The 22,442-nt window shown below is 38.6% G+C and overlaps 2 protein-coding genes across 2 annotated transcripts in view; one reads left to right on the plus strand and one right to left on the minus strand.

Moving 5' to 3' along the window:
* LOC124114657 (prestin-like) overlaps positions 1-2,523 on the minus strand; it is a 58,770-nt gene extending 56,247 nt beyond the window's left edge. The window contains exon 1 of the mRNA XM_046475332.2: positions 2,412-2,523. The gene's annotated coding sequence lies outside the window, so the exon portion shown is untranslated. The remainder of the gene's footprint in view (positions 1-2,411) is intronic.
* LOC124114634 (leucine-rich repeat extensin-like protein 1) overlaps positions 1-5,077 on the plus strand; it is a 31,200-nt gene extending 26,123 nt beyond the window's left edge. The window contains exon 2 of the mRNA XM_046475309.2: positions 4,151-5,077. Coding sequence (XP_046331265.2) covers positions 4,151-5,077 — 927 coding nt within the window. The remainder of the gene's footprint in view (positions 1-4,150) is intronic.
* The last annotated feature ends 17,365 nt before the right edge of the window (positions 5,078-22,442 follow it).

Raw genomic sequence — 22,442 nt, forward strand, 5'->3', positions numbered from 1 at the left:
TCACGAAGCCATGGCAATTATTTTGTTATTAAACTACAGAAGGTTGTTCTTCAACATAACAATGGAAAGAGTATCTTTCATTAATGCATTATTCCCTGTGTTTATAATTATCTGTGTACATTGTATAATGGTGTATTAGTGTATGGGGTATGCCTGCCGTGGTTACCGTTATAGTCGTCTAGGCAGACAGGTATTCATGTATGGGACGTTTAAGAATGATGTTTTTATCCAGTGATATATTTCTGGTAGCATCAAATGTGAATTAGTTTAATAAAAAAAATTAAAGATAGTAAATTACAATAACTTGGAATGCCCAATCCTAAACAGATTCACAATGATGGGTATAAACAAATGGACAGGAGACGATAGAACAGAATAGAATAGAACACGATAAAAGACCAGTTTCACAAATCTTTGACTCTCATATATGCATTCTTGGACAGAGAGGCAAATGTGTTCTGTAGATAGATCCGCAGTGTCGTGTGAAAGTAGTCGTATATAGATATAAAACATGTTCTCAACAATATTAGGGAAGGGTGCAAGCACAACCTGTCTCTGTTCGGGAAATAGAACATATGATAGAGAAAGGAACATATTGTCGTCGCATTCAGCTAAGTGTGTGAGGAGGGCCTAACGTAGGTAGTTACCACTGTCGTGATGGAAAAAAGTAAGGATCACTGGCCTTCTCGTGCCATAAAAAGCAATTGGAATAATGCAGTGTCGATCGCCTCCTCACATAGTGGGTATAAAGCGGGATAACCTGATCCTGATCTGGAAGGGTACATGTCCGCCTTAATGGATGAAATTGTGTATGGAAAACACCAGAAACAAACTTTATACTGAAACCTTAACAATATGGCCGTATTGAACCTGGGACGTGCACGGAACAACTTCTTCATATCATGACATTCTGCAGAGTTGAACATATTTTGAAATATTAACAAATGTCATCTTGATAAAGAGACATGGTATTGTAGTTAATTTATAGCATGAAAGCAAGTAACAGTTCTAGATTGTGTGACTTCTTTGAGAGAAATAGGTCATTCTATAGTTTCGTGCAGAGCACACACGCATGGTCACACACGCGCATCTTGCTAGAATTCCATTGTAGCAAACACGGATTCAGCTACGATATGTTTAGTTGGTTTTTTTTAGTATCAATAATTATGTAAATACAAACATTTGCTGTGAGCATTTATATGTTTAGACATTTATCAAAATCAACATTGTACTCTGGTAAAACAGCAGGAACTTTTCAATAGCAGGCCAGTAAAGTCATCCGCCTACGTTCTACTCTTCGACAAATCAAATAGTCTCATCAAATTGAGCTGATGTGCTGAATGATATCCATTGTGTGGAATTAAAAAACCGAATTCGTATATTTATGAATAAGTATATTGAAAATATCTGTTGTAAGAAATACAGATTGTCATTTTTATTGTTGTGATGCATTTTCTGTCTTTGATGAAATATCACATCGAAAATCGAAAGTTTAAAGCGATACATTTATACAATGATGATCGACATCATTTGCATACGGAGGGTACAGTGTCCTGAGAGTGTTCATGTATCTTTACCAGAAGTAACCGACACGGTCGGACATGGACCCGGGAAGCCCTGAGCTTTGTTTATAAAAACATTATTTCAGTATTAATATGTCCAACTAAAATAAACATAATCAGTTGTATTTCGATTTTTAAAAATAAGTTTTACTTATTTGTGAGCAATGTTGTGAATTTCTTATATATTTATTATTAACCCCACTGGTACATTATGCAACACTGATGATAATCTAATTCATTAAGGTTACCTGCTTAGCGTGATTACCATAATGATTTGAGAGTCTCGTGAAGTGGAAGATTTGCAATGATAGTATATTGATAAATATGATTGTGCTTCACTAAATGCCCTAGTTATAGATCAGGAACAAGTTTTGAAAATGATTATTAAAATGTACATTATATAGTATACATAAGTTATACAGAGGTTATACATAACTTTTCATATTATTTGCTGTCATTTCACATAAACATAATTCATATGCGACATACAGAACATTTGGAATGTATATGAAACATAGATCAGATTCATGTGTTTGGTAAATGGTTTGGTCACTTCTGAGTGAAATGTTTTGTGGAACGTAGCATGAGAAATGTGTCTTCATGGACGTGCTTGAATCTCCCATAATTGATAATTTACCTTCAGATTTTTAAAAATGAAGTTAATTATTACATGTGGGAAATTACAAATTATAAAATAATGTACGTACAGAAAGTGTCATTTTCATTCTTCTACATTTTCATGCGTACTATTTCCCACACACACTTCAACAGCTGTAAGGAAAAGACATCCAGATTCTCCAGGTGTGTATGACCCTGGTTGCAGACATCGTGGCATGGGTGTGTACTCACCAGCGTGTCTACCCCATCGTTGCCGCTGTTAATCCGCTGATGACGAAACGAAGGAGATGTCGTAAAACCACCATAACTTGCCAGCATGGCAAACTCAAGTGTACATTTTACAGGAAATCAAACATATTGCAATATCGGCGCACGGCTTGTCGATGGACAACAGCTTGCAGGGGTCATCTCAAGTTTAACGCCAACCAAATATTCAATCGTAAGTGACAATTTCAAATAATGTTTATTGTTGTGAAATGAATACTCGTAATTTAAAATGTCATAAGTAACTTATGGTCAAATTATATTTTATCCACTTTGGGTAAATATTCAATGTACCATATGGTAGTACTTAATAACTTGGACAGTATGTTACCATGTTGTTTGTTTGTTGTTTAACGCCACACTCAGCAATATTCCAGCTACATATCGGCGGTCTGTAAATAATCGAATCTGGACCAGACTATCCAGTGATTAACATCATGAGCATCGATCTACTTAATTGCGATACAACGACATGCAAGTCAAACCAAGTCAGTGAGCCTGACCACCCGACCTTGTTAATCGCCTCTTACGTCAATCATGGGTTGCTGAAAACAACTGTACAGTATTGTTTTCTATGCACAACATACTGTTTTAACTTGTGATTCATGATTAACTTCATGATTATTTTATCATTTCAAGTTTGTTTCAAAAACTGGATTTTTTCGAGAAAAAATAGTTGACAAAACGAGAAAATAATCGAAATAACGAGAAAAAACCTCGTAATTTCGAGAAAATAACTGAAATACGGAGAAATTTCGATTGAAAGAAATAATTATGCTACCAAAGTGGCACCATTGGCCTTTCATACCTGGGAGGGGACAACGTGTTCCGGGATACCATAGCAACGACCCCTATAGGCTGATCCCGATATCTCTCTTTGTACATGGGATCCAGGGATTGACGAGTCGTCTGAGGCGCCGCGATTCATTGTGCAGAGTTGCGTCCCTTGGGCACAACAGGAACCTATGATTGTGAGTTTGAATCACGTTTCACCCTGATTATGTTTCTAGGTTTGTCAGCACCATACCCGTGCTCGTGGGTTTCACCGAAGCTGTAAACGTCTGAGACCTGCATCTCTTCGGTCTTTCCTCCCACATTAAGCTGACACGCCGTGATTTAACAAGAATACTGTTTAAAGCGGTGTTAAAACCAAATCCCTCACTCACTCTTTGTAAATGGATTCTTAGAAGGGACATTATAGCGTTGTTGCCCTTATATGTCAAAAGTAACCGAAGCGCGAAAATGTGACGTTTTAACGAATTGTCCTGCTGTCACGTTTTGAAAAAATATTTATATTTTTTTAAAGACGACAATGTTCCTTCTATAAAAATAAAATTACACCGAGAGCTAACGAGTTAATTATGTCTTCTTTTGACACGCCGTATTATACAAATACTGTCACGCAGTTTAATATCACATTTCGTTTCGGGCTGGAGAGAGGAAGGTCGGTGGTTTGATTCCCGATCGTGTAACAAAATACGTTAAGAGATGGTAGTTGTTGTTACCCTGTCTTGCGCAAGGTATCAAGGGGATAAAACAAGGACTGGTCCGCTGGGAGTCAGTATACTATGTCAGAGCGGGTTATCCGTGTTAAACTGCGGCATGGTATCTCAGTAGGCTAGCACTCTGAAACCGGTATTATTCAGGACAAATACAAACAACTATTTGCATGAGGACACATAGGTGTGTTCACGTCGCTATATAAGGTAATAATTTTGAACGCGGCGTTAAATTGTCACCTCATCTCCTCCATCTCACCTCACCTCCTCCATCTCACCTCATCTCCATATCACCTCATCTCCTCCATTCCATCTCCTCCATATCACCTCATCTCCTCCATCTCACTCCTCCATCTCACCTCATCTCCTCCATCTCACCTCATCTCCTCCATCTCACCTCATCTCATCCATCCCATCTCCTCCATCTCACCTCAGTTCCATCTCATCTCCTCCATCTCACCCATCTCCATCTCACCTCATCTCCTCCATCTCACCTCATCTCCATATCACCTCATCTCCTCCATCCCATCTCCTCCATCTCACCTCATCTGCTCCATCTCACCTCATCTCCATATCACCTCATCTCCTCCATCCCATCTCCTCCATCTCACCTCATCTCCTCCATCCCATCTCCTCCATCTCACCTCATCTCCTCCATCTCACCTCATTTCCATCCCATCTCCTCCATCTCACCTCATCTCCTCCATCTCACCTCAGTTCCATCTCATCTCCTCCATCTCACCATCTCCATTTCACCTCATCTCCTCCATCTCACCTCATCTCCTCCATCTCACCTCATCTCCATATCACCTCATCTCCTCCATCCCATCTCCTCCATCTCACCTCATCTGCTCCATCTCACCTCATCTCCATATCACCTCATCTCCTCCATCCCATCTTCTCCATCTCACCTCATTTCCATCTCATCTCCTCCATCTCACCTCATCTCCATCTCACCTCATCTCCTCCATCTCACCTCATCCCCTCCATCTCACCTCATGTCCTCCATCTCACCTCATGTCCTCCATCTCACCTCATCTCACCTCATTTCATTCAACTCTCTTCATCTCCATCTCACCTCATCTCCTCCATCTCACTTCATCTCCTCCATCTCACCTCATCTCACGTAAATAAAATACCAAATGCTATTCAAGCCAGATTGTGCCTTGTTCAATGGAAACTTTGGCGATTCGTTCAAATAATTTGTAGGTTTACAAGGTTTTGACTGAAAGTAATTTTCCAAAAGGGATAACACTGTTCCTTACTTTCATTTTTTCAATTCACGTGACAAATACGTCGTTTAAAAAAACGACAAAACCCCTTTGCATAACCGAACGCAATCTCTGCCAAAAGCCGAGTCCACACTACGATTCCGACTACAACACGTATCATGAATATTTACGAAACACTACCATACAGTGATGGTACCAGATGTTCGCGAAAAGGTGAGCGTATCCTGCCCCACTTGTGGCACCCGTCACAAACACATGCAAAGGCAACAAACTGATCCAGTTTACACTATGCTTTTAAAGACATATCAAAGTGTTCGAGATATAATAAGTGAAGAGTGCAGAAACACTCCATGCACATCATGCTTCGATTATTGTATGTTCAATATGACCATCTGCTGTGGGTCGATGACACACTAGTTGTATGGCCATCGAGGAATGGCATATGTGGAAGGTACAGCACAAGAGTAGTGGGCGTCATGGCGTGTGTTGACGCAGGTGATCCTTTATCTGCTAAACATTTGTTACGGGGAATGTCAGAAGTATCACTGAAATATACTGGGAACATGATTTTGATTTATTTCTGATCCATTCTGGAAATATACAAACTCTTGCACAAATGGTGGTTATTTTGTATATGTATACCCTGAAATTCTGTCGCTTCCCACTATTAAGTATTTAATGGCCGTGGCAGGTTTGGAGTGAGTGACGTTTGGAGTTACTGCGAATCAGCAACGTTTTAGATATACGACGAAAACAATATATACACAATAAAAACAATTGTCAACGCAGGACATATATAGTAGTGTCTCAGATGGGTTTTTTTTGTCTGTTTATTTGTTTTGAATCTCAATCTACGCCACTTTTGGAATCTCGTCCTTGATGTGCATGTGTTGTATTATAAGCCTTGCATACCTGTCTTTGTTTGTTTGTTTGTTTGTTGTTTAACGCCGCACACAGCAATATTCCCGCTATGACGGCGGTCTGTAAATAATCGAGTCTGGACCAGACAATCCATTGATTGCATCAACCAAATCAGCGAGCCTGACCATCCGATATCGTTAGTCGACTCATCCGAAAGCATATTCGCCTTTTACGGGAAGCATTGGTTGCTGAAGACCTATTCTCATTGGAATCTTCACGGATCGTATCACAGTTCTAATAAGTATGTGTATTCCCGGAGCGGAAAATGCAATACAAGCAATCCTTGAAAACTCCACAGATAATACATATTCACATTCACACAATACACAGCCCATCATACAGACGGAAAAGTAACCTGACGGACCCTAAAATGTATTTATAAACCTTTCAAAAGAATATTTAAACAGATTGAACTAATCACTTGTCGCAATACCATGTGCATGTATTTCATGTGAAGAAACCCGCCTGCGTGGTCTAGTGGTAGAGCGTCCGCCCGGAGAGCGGAAGGTCCGGGGTTCGATTCCCGGCTGCGTCATACCAAAAGACGTTAAAAGATGGTACTTGTTGTTACCCTGTCTGGCGCTCGGCATTAAAGGGCTGAAACAAGGACTGGTCGGCTCGGAGTCAGTATACTCTCTCTGAGTGTGATATTCATGTTAAACTGCGACTTGGTATCTCAGTGAGCTAGCACTATAAATCGGCATCAGTCCGGACTAGTACAAGCAGCCACACAAACACACACACGTACATGCACGTCGCTATATAAGTGCAATAATCTTGGACGCGACTTTAAGCCCCATTTCACCTCACCTCATGTGAAGAAAAAGCTTGGTCTATACGTATTCCTTCTTTAGTTATAATTTCCGGTTGTTTCGAACCTCGGATAACCCGAAGTATTGAAGTCACTTCAACTTCGACACAACCGTGTTTAACTGTATTTCAACCTTTAGTATGACCAACAAATATATTACACAAACTGCAGTCTTGACTCTGGAACTATTAATGTAAACTAGGGCGGTTATTCTCATGTTAAAAACAATTTTGCCATGACCCTCGCATTATTGTGATGAAATATATCATATCCCAATATCCCTATATAATTTCTAAATATTCAGTATATGCATATCGCGTGTCAGATGTGTTTCACCATATACAAAGGGAGTTAACGCTTGCATGATCAGCATATTTCACAACCGAGAGGTTCCAGAGCTTGCAAGCTGCCACACTCAATCACAACAGATGAATAGTTCCTCATGTACAATCATTGATATTCGTGTCTATTATTGATCGAGGTGTTTTATATAATGCAGATATGTAGAATAGATTCACCTGTTACCTGTTTATCTGTACGTATCCGAACAAATAATGGCACACACAATGTTCAAGCTGGTAGGAATTTATTTGCTCGTTACTATTTTGCCTGGTGCCGAGTTGCTTGTCAAATGCTTCTTTGTTATATTGTTATTTTTCTGTCAAAGTAACAATTTATGTTAATCAATCGACGTAGGTCTGCTGGATAGAGTGTCTGCGCGGAGGGAGCATTTGGTGGTTCGATCCTCGGCCGCGTCAAACCAAAAGATGTTTAAAGATGGTGTTTGTTGTTACCCTGCCCTGCACTCGGCATTGAGGTGATTAAACACGGACTGGTCGGCATGATATCTCTGTGGCCTAGCTTTATACAACCGGTAGAAGTCAGGGCAAGAACAAGCAGCCAGACATAGGAGTGCATTAATCCTGCAAACCCAATTTCACCTCACCTCACCTCACCTCACCTCACCTCACCCCACCTCACCTCACCTCACCTCACCTCACCTCACCTCACCTCACCTCACCTCACCGCTTATATATCTGGGGCGGTCGGGTACCCTAGTGGTTAAAGCGTTCGCTCGTCACGCCGAAGACCCGGGTTCGATTCCCGACATGGGTACAATGTGTGAAGCCCATTTGTGGTGTCCCCCGCCGTGATATTGCTGGAATATTGCTAAAAGCGGCGTAAAACCTCACTCACTCATGTATATCTTGTCTGGACGTTTCCCTACGCGAAAGCACAAACGGACCCTACTCATAATATCAATCACAGGTTTGTCTGGTTCAGACTCGATCATTAATTACAGTGCCAGGGAATGACTTGTTGCCATATGTACATTTACTTCGCCCATTCATCCTTGAGCGTATGTTAAATATATGCTGCAGCGGCTGCATGTCATTATCGTGATCATGAAGTGCAGGACGATAGTCATACAGGAGTGACTTCCCTTTTATTTATGTGCGCTTCATTCAGTCTGATACTTGCGACTCGAGCTGTTTGCAGGAAAGCTCGGGGCGGTCGGGTGGCCTAGTGGTTAAAGCGTTCGCTCGTCACGTCGAAGACCCGGGTTCGATTCCCGACATGGGTTCAATGTGTGAAGCCCATTTCTGGTGTCCCCCGCCGTGATATTGCTGGAATATTGCTAACAGCGGCGTAAAACCATACTCACTCACTCACTCACTCACTCACTACAGGAAAGCTCACGCAATTGCAAATATATTTAATTCCCATTTCTGCAACGACAAAGGTTTTGCCTTTGATGATACCAAAAGAGTTTTTGTCTTTTCAAGTTCAGATCTGTATTTCCAACTACTGACATAGAACGGAGATCGGACCAACATTTGTGTAGGTGCTGACCCTGTCCCCGTACCCCTTGGGTAACCACGTACAGGAAAACTGTATATGCACGTGCAGCACGCACCACCAATTTGCAATTCTTCATGGTTGTCACGTGGTGATTCTCATATTAAGTAGCCGATTGAGCCGAACGGATCCGAGCGACATGCACGCAAGGTCGAAGCTCGGCCATTTGAATGTTGGCTCGAGATTGTTTAATGTATACTTGTTTGTATTCTGTGAGTACGAACTACCGTTCATTTAGTTTGAGGGAAAGACTGTTTGAACTGTATGAAAAAACACCTATGTCGAGAGTAAAGTGTCATGCTCAGTGATGAATTCTTTTACACAGATGACACTCGGGTTTACCCACCCGTAAGGATTCGGTATAGAATAGGTCTTCAGCAACCCATGCTTGCCGTAAAAGGCGACTAACGGGATCGGGTGGTCAGGCTCACTGACTTGGTTGATGCATGTCATCGCATCCAAACTGCGTCTATCGGTGCTTATGATGTCAATCACTGGATTGTCTGGTCCAGACTCGATTATTTACAGACCGCCGTCATATAGCTGGAATATTTCTGAGTGAGGCGTCATAAAAGACGAGATTTCAAAAGCTGCGTAGATTGAGATTCATAACGTTTCTAACTCATTCTCAATAAACTGTTGCATTTATGTCTCTGACGTTTCTCTTGTTTACTGTACTGAGTAACCAGAAATTATTGTTTGTATGAATTACATAACACACACGTTTGAAAAAAATGAATGATTTTTTTGCTTAATGTACCTGATTTGTAATGTACGTTACTGTCGACCGAAAGGTTTTAAACGTTTTATCCTATTACTTGAGTGAGTGAGTGAGTGAGTAGGGTTTTACGCCGCTTTTAGCAATATTCCAGCAATATCACGGCGGGGGACACCAGCAATGGGCTTCACACATTGTACCCATGTCGGGAATCGAACCCGGGTCTTCGGCGTGACGAGCGAACTCTTTAACCACTAGGCTACCCGACCGCCCCCCTATTACTTGAGAATACATAACGTAATATAGAGATTTAAAACTAATCCATTTTAGGAAACATACCTGAGTTTTCATAAAACTATCAGAGAAAGTCATGCCAACCTCATTCCAATTATTTTCTTTGCCACTGAATGCTTGTCACCAATTTTGATTATAAACGGACCTTTTATAAAACATCACGGTGAAATAACTTATCAAAACAATAATTTTAACACTTCTGTTAAAATCAATTAATATAAGCATTGTTCTTGACTCATATATAATCAAAATCTAATAAAGAACATAATCAGGTGGGAATAAAGTAGGATCTTAACTCAGAATTTGAAGGTTATGGATAAGAATGTAATGTACGTAATCATCTCTTACACAATACTTATAAAGTGTAGTGTTTTTATTACCGTTTCAAACGATAAACATAAGCTACACGAGTAAATATAGTGATAATTCCAAACTATATCTCGTAACTATCTAAGGCTATGGTCAAAAACTACTTTTTGTTGTAATGTACTAGATTGTAATGTACGTTACCAAAATTAAAAAAACCAAAACGAAACTACCACCAAGCTGCTATGAAATAAACCCTAGCTTTGTGATTCCCACGTGGGACGTTGCCGACATTTTATATGCGTTGAATGGACGTCATGAAGAGTATTTATGATGCTGCAGACCTGTTAGATGAGTTGGTACCCTACCCTCATAATCTGATGTGTGTTTCATAATAATAATTAGCTCTGGTAACAAATGTGAATTGTACTTTTTCCAAAAATATATATGTTGTATTTTCTGAAAGAAAACGTTTTCAATTTGTTAGTTTGTGACATGCAAGATACAAGGTGTAATTTGAACAGAAATGTACGTTACCATTGGTAACGCACATTACATATAAACAAAGGGCATATCTGTGTGATATTTTTGTGTTATTAACACTTATTTGAGATAGATACTGTGTTTAAAGTTAATTTAGAAGATTTTGCTACAAATTCATTGGTGATAAAAAGCTTATATTTAATTATCTACTTGTTACAAAACAACAACAAGAACTTAAGAAAATCTTGATTTTGGTGTGGTCATTTTGTCTTTTGTGAGCTTCGTTATAACTTACCTCATTGAACAATAACATGTCAAGTGGAAGTATTCCTATCATATATTGTATACTGAACCGCAAAAGAAACGTCACCCCAAGTAACATTGCATGAAAAGTTCTCATTGAAATATCTGGTAGTTTTTGTCAAAGTTTTTAAAATTTAACATTACCTTGTCCGGAAAAATGAAAAAACAAAGCCGATGACAATAAAACCGATCGCCCAAACGCATCACGCCACCGCCATGGTAACCCGATGCACGCGAGTACCGTGCAAATTGAAATGCACATGCGTTCCCCCATTTCTTGCCCTATAAAAAATCCACCCAGATCGGATAATTGAATTGAGAGAGAGAGAGAGAGAGAGAGAGAGAGAGAGAGAGAGAGAGAGAGAGAGAGAGAGAGAGAGAGAGAGAGAGAGAGTTTGGCGACGCCGTAGGAAACATAATTCGGATGCTTGTGTTAATGAGAGAGACTCGTGGGGTGGTCCGAGCATCATGGTGTGGGGTTGAATTGGTCTTGCACAGAGGGTCGGGTCTTGAGACCACACGCCATATCTCATTTGGCACGTCGACGCAACCACGAATTTCAGCATGATAACGCCCGTGCCCACACTGCGAGAGCAACAAGAGACTTCCTCCAGCAGAATGGCGTCAGAACCATGCAGAGGCCTGCCCTCAGTCCCGATTTATATCCCACTGAGCACCTGTAACGAGATTCAAAGACGGCTGAATGACGTCCGACCAAGGCCGACAACTGCAGCTGTACTGCGTCAGGCGTTCCTCAGAGTGTGGGCTCAACTGCCAATGGCCTTCATCAACCGTCTCATCCATTCCATGTATCGACGTTGCACGGCAGTCATCAATGCACATGGCGGACATGGCGGATACTGATTTGTGATGCCATTTTCTTAGAGACTAGTGTTGTGTTTCACTTTAAGAACATTTGATACTTTAAGTTCAACCTTGATGATTAGTTTTGCCAAGTTTCATCTTTTTAATATGTCTCAAAGTATGTTTACAGTGTTTGGACAAATACGGTTTCTCATATAGCTATCCATGGCAACGTTTCTTTTGCGGTTCAGTATATTAATCAGAATGTAACAGGTCTGACAAGTGGAGCATGTATAGCGACCAGTTCATGTAAATTTACAATATTGAGTATTTTTGTGAAATGTACGTTACGAAACCAAAATCATGATTCTATTATTTTAAAAAAAATATTTGGTTGTAAAGCGAGTGTTCATAAGAAAATCAAGAAGTTTTTCGTTTTATTTTAAATTAGTGTTTTGAAATTTTGAAGATGTTTAAAAAGTGTACAGTGTTCTTTCAGTAATGTACGTTACATTTGAAGGCCTGTAGTCAAACATTGTCTCAAATCATTGGAAAAAAATTCAACATTTATTGTTTCAAAGTTTTTATACTGTGGATGATTTTTGTGTTTTTCCTTAATGTTCTTTGAAAGAACTTTCAGTTATTTTCTTATAAAAAAACGACACACAACATAACTTGTTTGGTCGACAATGATAGTAAATTACAATCATTTGAAATGCCCGTATTTGTCAGTGTTTTAATACGATATCGTTACCGTTAATCAATTTTGAGAGTTGTTGTTACAGTTAATGTTGTTATCAAATTGAATATTACAACAATAATCATCTCACTCCCTAGTTTCGATACCTGCTGCGCAAACGTACTTCCTGTTTATTTCTGTTACATACAGTTGCCAAGTGTGTCGTCTATTTATGATATGACCGACATGTAGTTCGTTGTTATTACAGTGTTTCCTCGCTTTTGCACCCTTCAATATGGCGCTAACTCGGTTATAGCGCGCGGTGACGCATGGCTCCCCAAATCTACTTACACTTTTTATTAAACTCAATGTTTACACTGACACGATACTTCTAATCTTGGTCAGCGGCGATGTAGAGAAAAAACCCGGGCCCACCGAAAACTCCGTGTACACGTCAAAGCACACTGGAAAACGTGAAAAAGGTAGACAAAAATATTGCAGATTTGATCAGAAATTTACAGTCAGATATGTGCAGAGAAAAACAAGACTTACGAAAATATATAAATAAAAATTTTAAGGACTTAACAGAAAAAATGACAGCCTTAGAAGAAGATGTATCTCGACTTTCAGAAGAAAATGTGGAGCTTAGAAAGACTACGGAACAACTGAATGAGAAGATTGATTTCATGGAAAATAAAGTAAGGATGAATAATCTGATCTTTCACAATATTCTTGACGAACGTGACGAGGCCACGGGTAGCACTGAAGAAAAAGTGCGTGAAGTAATCCATGATGTTCTTGGAATCGAGGAATCAGTTGATATATACAGTGCTCGACGCATGTCTACAAAGTCCCGCGGTAATCGCCCGGTACTGTCGTCATTCAAAGACTATCAAACCAAGGCACGTATTCTGAGATCAACTTCTAAACTGCGGAACCAGGAAGTAAACATCTCGCAGGATTTCACGGAGAGGATTCGACAAATCAGACGGAAGTTAAAACCATTCCAGGACAAAGCACGGGAAGATGGTAAATATGCAACCTTACACTTTGACAAAATTCAAATTGACAATAAACTGTATAAATTGAATCCAAATGAAAATGAACTCTATGCAGTGAAAACGTTACCATGGAAACCTCGTTCTAACTACACAAACACAGAGCTAGGGGTGTGGCCAAGGCTGTAAACAAAGCCCTGGTGCTATTGACATAGTTATTTGGAATGTTGAAGGATTGAAAAGAAAAATGACTAATAATTGTATAATGGACTTTATTAACAGATTTCATATCATATCTCTTGTGGAGACATGGGCGAACTATGATGATGTCTTCAGCTTTCCTGGATATCAACAGTTTAGCCAATTGAGAAACAAAACCGAAGGGGCAATACGAAACTCGCGAGGTATACTCACTCTTGTCAAAGACAGTATCTCGACGCAAGTCACTGGACTTAAATCAATATCCAGCAACACTCTGTGGATAAAGTATAACGGAGGACAAACGCTTTTATTTATCTGCACTGTGTATTTCTCTCTGGAGGGGTCTCGTCTACACTCCGAGGAGGATTTATTTTATATTTTGGAAAGCGATATTTTGAGCTTAAAATCAGACTTTCCAAACTGTGAGATAGTTATTCATGGTGATTTCAATGCTCGCACCGGTGATGGTTCACGCCCAGATTTTATTGAAAACGATGATATTACCTATCTGCCCATCGATTATGAAATGGATTATATTCAAGACGATAACCTATCACGAAGATCTCAAGACAGTGTCAATAAACGTGGACCCTCATTGTTAAACTTCTGTCATTCAACAGGACTCCGGATTTGTAATGGTCGATTGTGCTCAGATAGCAGTGTTGGTAAAATAACTTGTTTTGCCAATGAAGGCCAGAGTGTTGTCGATTATGTGTTGTGTAACCCAAATCTTTTTCAGCTTATTACAAAGTTTGATGTGTCAGATGAAGTTGAATGTACTCATTTACCTATAACCTACTCATTAGCTTTAAACAGTGTGCCTGACTGTTACCGTGAAAATCTCACTGAGCGTCAGAGGTATGTTTGGTCTGATCGCTTTTACAGTGAATACGTAAATTCATGGAATAATCTCAAGGATTCTACTAAGAAGAATTTCAACAATCAAATCATTAACAATGATGTAGATAATGCTTTTAACTGTTTTCAGAACATTCTTGAAAATTGCTGTGTTAAATTTAGAAAACCGTGTAACGGAGCTAGAACTGGACAAAAACATTGTGACTGGTTCGATGAGGAATGTTGGCTGGCAAGATTGACAGCTCGTCAATTGCTGCGTGCATTTCATGCAAACAACGAGGCATGCGACCGGCATTTCTGCAAGTAAACACTACAAGGAACTCTGCTCGCGCAAGTCAGCTGTCTCGACACACGTGTTTGTAAACAAACTGGAACAATCACTCCAATCTAATAATGTGAAACTTTTTTGGTCGTTATTGAGACCAAAAACAAAATCACAATAAATAAATATTACACCACTTGCGTGGATTGAACATTTTAAAGAACTGTTTAGTGGAACAAACCATGATCCAAACTCACTTGATTTTTATGTTAATGTAAATGATTTCATTTCAGGTATAACTGACAATCTCATTGATGCAACTACTGATATTGATAATGAACTTGACTATGACAATACTATGTCTGATATACAGGATACAATCTCCAGTATGCACTGTGGAAAAGCCCCGGGGTGCAGTGGCTTCCCAATATAATATTTTAAGAATGCTCCCATGCAGTGTCTAGATATGCTGAAAGAACTGTATAATATGATTTTGTCAACTGGTGTTTATCCTACTCAGTGGACAGTTGGTGTCATTATTCCTATCCATAAAAAAGGACCGTGTAATAATCCAGGAAACTTCAGACCAATCACTTTACTCGAAGTCTCGGGTAATTTTTTTTCTAAAATTCTGTGCACTAGACTTTCTAAATGGGCTGAAAATCAAAATTGTATTATTCCTGAACAGTCAGGGTTTAGAAAAGGTTTTCAAACGGTAGATAATGTTTTTGTAATTGATACTATCATACAGAAATACTTATCATTATATAAAGGTAGACTTTATTGTGCTTTCATAGATTTGAAAGCAGCCTTCGACTCTGTTCATAGACCATCTTTATTTTATAAATTGTGGATTGGTAATGTAAAGGGGGAAATGTTTAGACTTTTGAATAATATGTATCAAAATGTGAAGTCGTGTGTTTTGGTTAACAATAGATGTACTCCCTTCTTTGACTGTCCTTTTGGTGTACGAAATGGTTGCCAGTTGTCACCTTTCCTATTTTCATTTTATGTAAATGATATAGTACAGTTTTTGAGTGTGGATAAGCAATACTGTGTTAATTTAGACTTGCTGGATCTCTTCATACTCTTATTTGCAGATGACATTATCCTATTTGATAGCACTGTTCTCGGGTTACAAAAACGTTTAGATAAGTTGGTGGATTATTGCAATAAGTGGCAATTAAGAGTTACTTCTACCAAGAGTAAAATCATTATTTTCGTAAGGCAGGTAGGCTTAAAAGCTATGAAAAGTTTTTTCTTAATGGCAGCCCTCCTGAGATAGTCCCCAGTTATAAATATCTTGGAGTACATTTTTCTAGCTCGGGTTCCTGGTATAAAACTCAAAAGATATTATCCCAACAAGCTTGGAAGGTAATATTATTGTTACAATCACATATGTACAATTTTCACAAACTTCCCCTGAAAATGTTACTTCGTATTTTTGATGTTAAAGTACTGCCCATATTAATATATGGCTCAGAGATAAGTGGATTTCATCCCTCTAAAGATATTGTAAATGTTCATGGTAAATTCTGCAAGCTTATTTTGAAACTGAGAAGAACTGTTCCTAATATTGTAGCAAAAGCTGAACTTGGGAGATACTCGTTAAAAGTAAACCAACATCTGAAAATTATTAAGTACTGGCTGCGTTTATTAACTCAGAACGAAAACAGTATATTATATCACACGTATGTGTACCAGTATGACCGGGTAGAAAAGGGTCTAGATTGCGGGGCACTGAAAGTTAAAAATCTGTTATTTTCCTTTGGATATGGTGAAATTTGGAATAGACAATCAGTTTCTTGTATTCATTCATTTATATCCGCTTTTAGAACAAGATGTATTGATATTGATAACCAGTGTCTCTTTGAATCTTTTGACAAATTATCTTCATTATATTTGTATAAAACAATTAAGCTATCAAATGACTATGAAAATTATTTAAGTGATGTGAATATTGCTGCATTTAGGATTACTCTCTCACAGTTTCGCACGTCGAGCAGTGATCTTATGGTATCACAGGGTAGAAAGTTAGGTATTCCAAAATGTGAAAGACTTTGTCCATTTTGTATCATTCCAAGTGTAGAAACAGAATACCATGTTTGTTTAGTTTGTCCGTTTTATGACGATCTTAGAAGAAACTTTCTGCCAAGTTATTATTATACATCTCCATCAGAGCATAAATGTAAAGTTTTATTTACCACCAGTAATGCTTTCACAATCAATAATCTTGCCAAGTTTACATTCTTTGCTCTTAAAATGAGGAGCAAGCAGTTGTCCATTATATAAACTACTAATTCTACCACCATATGTATATGGTCTCAGATACCCTTGTACTGATTAGTATTGATATTACTACATGCACTTGTGGCGCAACATGTTTGAATGCTTGAATACATATATTGTAAAATGGGCCTGTGGCCTGATTTACTGAAATAAACCACTACTACTACCAATGACACGATGTCTTTCCCCATCTCAGAAAACATTATCAGCTGATCACCGCGAGCACTGCAATCAGCCGTACCAAAGTGCTACGCTTAAGGATCTCAAAATTTTAAATATATATAGTTAAAGCTGCAACTTCAAAAAACACGATATTAGAATATATTATTCCGGATAAAATTATGTTTTCAGACACATTTTCTTCCAACCATTGCATCAAAATTCTTTGAAATTGTATCATTGGGTACTTTTTAACTGAATCACCGGTAGATTGGGATAAAACGTGTGTAGAGCTGACAGCTGTTTCCGGCTAAGTCTACGAAAGACATACACACGGTAATCTTAATTACTGCATATAAAACAATGCCTTGGAGAGCAGGAAATACAATTTAAATGTTAAATCATCATGTCTAGTTATATTTCATATAAAATTTCATACTTCTATTGACAACTTTGTTACCTGTTCGCTCACCTGAATTCGCTAAAGGGATGTTGTTGTTTTAAAGCGCTTATGCGATTACTATCATCTTTCAAACTCTGAAAGTGCGTGGTGGATCGTGTTAGGTTGGCAGAGCATTGTTGCAGCCCTTAATTTAAAAATAACTCTTAATGTAAAAATATTAAGAGATATTTCAAACGTCGTCAAAGATTCCAAAATAAACAATGACTATTTAATGCAAGTAAAAGTTATAAAAACTGCATTCATAAATTTTCAAATATGCATTTAAAAAAACTTCAAGACAAATTATATGATGTTGAAAGAAATGACCCCCGTTCATTTTGGAAACTTCTTAAGCAAAGGCAGTCTGTCGATGAAAACCTACCAGATAGTGTACCAGATACCAGATCAGCTTTTTTAAATCTTTAAATGAAGTTTCGGCAGATGGCGACTTTGATATTGATGATCTACGTAAAGTAAACCTGGAAGAAAGCACAATACTTACTGCAGCTATAACTAGAGGTGAAATTATAAACTGTGAGCAGAATTTAAAAAAACCCAAAGCTGCTGGTCTTAATAATATAATTCATGAATATAAACTGACGTCCAAAAGAAACTTTACCAACTGAAAATATAAATTTCAGACAAAGTATACATTTTTTTCCGATGAAGTCTATCTTAAACACATAACCTAAATACAACAATAGTGTATGCAGAAAATGTTAATCGTCTGTTACATGTTTGCGAGATAACACGCGAAAAAGTGAAAAACACGTGCACCACGGACAACTGCAAATGCACGTGCGGGTAAGGGTATAAAACGATTTCAACGGCAAGTCAGACATCCACAGTGATAAAAAAACACAAAGGATATGCAAGGACTCAAAGTCGAACAACGTGAACGAGCCTTGGGTATGGTACAGATGGGAGCCACCCACGCCCACGTTGCACGAACCTTCGGTTGCTCCCGTGTTGCCGTTACCAACTTGATGCAACGTTACAGACAGACAGGGCGGACCGCTGACAGGCCAAGAACAGGCAGACCCAGGGTGACCGGTACTTGCGTACCTTGCACCTCCGAAATCGCTTCCTGACAGTGACGTCATCGGCGACAAATGCCTTAGGTCACAGGGTTAGTCGACAGACAGTGGCCAGGAGACTCAGGGCTCATGGAATCAGGGCTTTTAGACCATACACAGGACAGCTATTGACAGCGCAACATCGTCGTCTGCGATTGAGATGGGCCCGGACTGTATGACGTTGGCAACGACGTGACTGGCAGAGGGTTGTCTTCACTGACGAAAGTCGATTCTGCATGTTTAGGGCTGATGGAAGACAACGTGTTTACCGCCGAAGGGGTGAACGAACGGCGGCGTGTTGCGTGCAGGAGGTCGTACCATATGGTGGAGGGAGTGTCATGGTGTGGGGAGGGATCTGTGGGCAGGAGAGGACACCGCTGGTCATCACCGTTACATGGAAAACATCTTCGTCCAGTTGTCCTACCATTTCTCCAACAGCAGCCACGTGGTGTCATTTATCAGCATGACAACGCTAGAGCCCATACAGTCAGAATTGTCACTAACTTCCTCGCAGCCAACAACGTCAACGGCCTGCCGTGGCCTGCACGCTCACCCGACATGTCCCCCTTAGAACACCTCTGGGACTTGATGGATCGTCGTGTTCGACAACGACCACGCTCTCCAGCCAACCTGTAAGAACTGATCTTGGCGCTCCAAGAAGAATGGCGTCAAATCCCACGTGACCTCATCAGACGACTTACTTTTTCTGTGCGTCGAAGAGTTTTTGCGTGTATTGAGGCATTTGGTGGTCACACACGCTACTAATGACTTGTTATTGAACGTGAGCGATTGTTTATGTACTCTGCCTATTGTCCATGATTCTGAAAGCTCGAGTTTTGTACCACACCCAACTTTGGGGGGCTCTGACGTCATTCTCGGTCGCGGTATGATTGTCATTTTCAGTGTTGATTATGTTGATATATTGATCTTCTCAATACACTTTACTTCATGCATGTATGTTTTATTGTTTTTGAGCAAGAGTGATTTCAAACTCTGGTAAAGTTTGTTTTGGACGTCGGTTTATTTCAAAAACAACTGATGTCTTCATGGGTACATGGTTTCCTGATACTGGTACATTTTCAGAAAAATGGTAAGTAGGTGTTATCAAACCCATTTTCAAGGGTAAAGATGACCCACAAAAACCCGAAAAATTCAGACCTATCACCCTGCTAAGCTGTTTTGGTAAGTTTTTTTACAGCAGTTTTAAATAACCGTTTGCAAACATTCATCGAAACGATCTCCATATTGTCGGAAGGTCAGGCAGGTTTCAGAAAGGGTTATTCTACCAGTGATCACATCTTTGCTCTATATAGCCTCATGGAATTATTAAAAGTTATTAAAAAGAAATTGTTTGTGCATTTGTTTATTTTCAGAAAGTATTTGACACAGTTTGGCGATCAGGACTCTGGCAAAAACTATTATAATATAACATATCTGGAAACTGCTTTAACGTTATCTGTAATATGTACCAGTATATCAAATCATGTGTTTCCTGTAATGGTAATGTAACTGGTTTCTTTTCGTGTAAATCTTGAGTAAGGCAAGGAGAAAATATGTCGCCTGTCTTGTTTGCAATGTTTTTAAATGACCTCGAAGCATCTCTTGTACAGCATTTATGTAAAGGTGTCCAATTGAAACCAGATGAATTCTATGATCGAATCGAAAATATTGTCACACTACTGTACGCAGATGATGCAGTGCTATTGGCCACACAATCTTATGATCTAAAACATATGTTAGACTCATTTCATAATTATTGTACACACTGGAGACTTAAGGTTAATACTACCAAAACTAATATATTAATATTTGATGGATCAAAAACTGATTATAAACATAATTTCAAAATTGGTCATGATGTTTTGGATAAAGTTGATTCCTATAACTACCTTGGTTTTATCTTTCAAAAAACTTCACAATTCACTTTAACAAAGAAAAAGCTAATACAACAAGCAACGAAAGCTATATTCTATGTTTTATGCCAAGGACGGAAGTTAAATTTGTCACTTAAATGTCAACTGCGGCTTTTTTAACTAAAACATATATTCCATGAAAAATGACATTAACCAACAGTGTTGGACCAGTGCAAGGGACAAGTCTTCAAAAGGCACAATGTATAGTAACATAAAAATTAATTGTCTAAATATTGAATATTATTGAAATGTACTGCAGGAAAACGCTTGGCCAGTCTTACTTAAGTTTAGAACTTGTAATCATAATCTACCTGTTGAAACTGGGAGATGGAGAAAAATACCTTTAACCAACTTTGCAAATTATCTGACATAGGTGATGAATTCCATTAATTGTTTATTTGTCCATCTTTAGAAAACGAAAGAAAACATTTTTTACACAGATTCTACTACATTAAATCCAATATCCATAAAATGAATTTATTTTAAAAAAATCACGACTAGGAACATTGGGAAAACTGTCCAATTCTGTAAAATCATCATGTCATTGTTTAAACCTATCAAGTAACTCTCCCTCTTTCTGAATTGCACACATATTGCTACCATAGTAAATCTGTATAAATATGCATGCATGTTTGGCCAAGATGTTTTTGTATATATTCTATATTTATATGTATATGTATTATGTTGTTGGAATAATGTTGTACCTCTGATAGCGGCCTGAGTATAAATAAAGTTCGGTTCAATGTACAGTAATGTAAAGGCTTGTGTTCGTTCAAACAACAGAGTATCTGGTATATTTGTTGCTTCATGGGTGTGAGGCAAGGGTGTATGCTTTGTCCTTTTTTGTTATTTTTATAAACGAATTTGTTACTGAAATGGAACAAAATTGTCGTTTTGGTATAAAGTAACATACGGAATTTATGTATATTTTTCTACTTCTATTTGCGGAAGACCTTATTGTGTTTGGCAATACTGTCAACAACATACAAATTAAGTTGAATATCTTGGATGATGATTGTTGCAAATGGGAAATGCCAGTCAATCTATCGAAAACAAAATTTGGTATTTTTCAAAAATAGGGGAGGTTTATCACGTCATGAAAAAATGGTATTAGGGCGGAAATGCGTATGAAGTAGTTACTGGATACAGTTATCTTGGCTTGTATTGTAGCAATAGATTACTGAGGTCCATTGCTTAAATTGTATTGCAATTCAGACAAGAAATGTTTTACATTAAGAGTGATTTTTTTCCCCCGGCAGATAATGCGGGGGGATATAGCGATCAGCCAGTCTGTCTGTCCGTCTGTCCGTCCGTAATCATTTCCTTTTCCGGGGCCGAACTCGAAAACAATTCAGTGTATTTGATCGAAACTTGGCATATCTATCAGTCACATACTGAAGTTGTGCCTTTTGCTATTTAGGAATCTTAGAAATTTTTATATTTTATGTTTCCATGGTAACAAGTTGGACTTAGGTTATATAAGGGTGGTGTTCGTTTCCGGAGCGTAACTCAAAAACCGTTAAATACTTTCTTACAAAACTTTGCATGTCTTCCAGGCACATACTGAACTGGTGCCTTTTGCTATTTAGGAATTTTTATTTTTTTATTTTTTGAGTTTCCATGGCAACCAGTTGAACTTAGGTTCTATAAAGGTGGTGTTCGTTTCCGGAGTGTAACTCAAAAACAGTTAAATACTTTCTTACAAAACTTTGCATGTCTACCAGGCACATACTGAACTGGTGCCTTTTGCTATTTAGGAATTTTATAAATTTTTATTTTTTACGTTTCCATGGCAACAAGTTGGATTTCAGTTTTCATATAGGGTGGGTTCACTTATGGAGTATAACAAATAAATTGTTAAATATTTCCTTGTCAACCTTTGCATGTCTG

This window comes from Haliotis rufescens, unplaced genomic scaffold, assembly GCF_023055435.1.
Source record: "Haliotis rufescens isolate VD_foot unplaced genomic scaffold, xgHalRufe1.0.p SCAF_7, whole genome shotgun sequence".
NCBI lineage: Eukaryota > Metazoa > Mollusca > Gastropoda > Lepetellida > Haliotidae > Haliotis > Haliotis rufescens.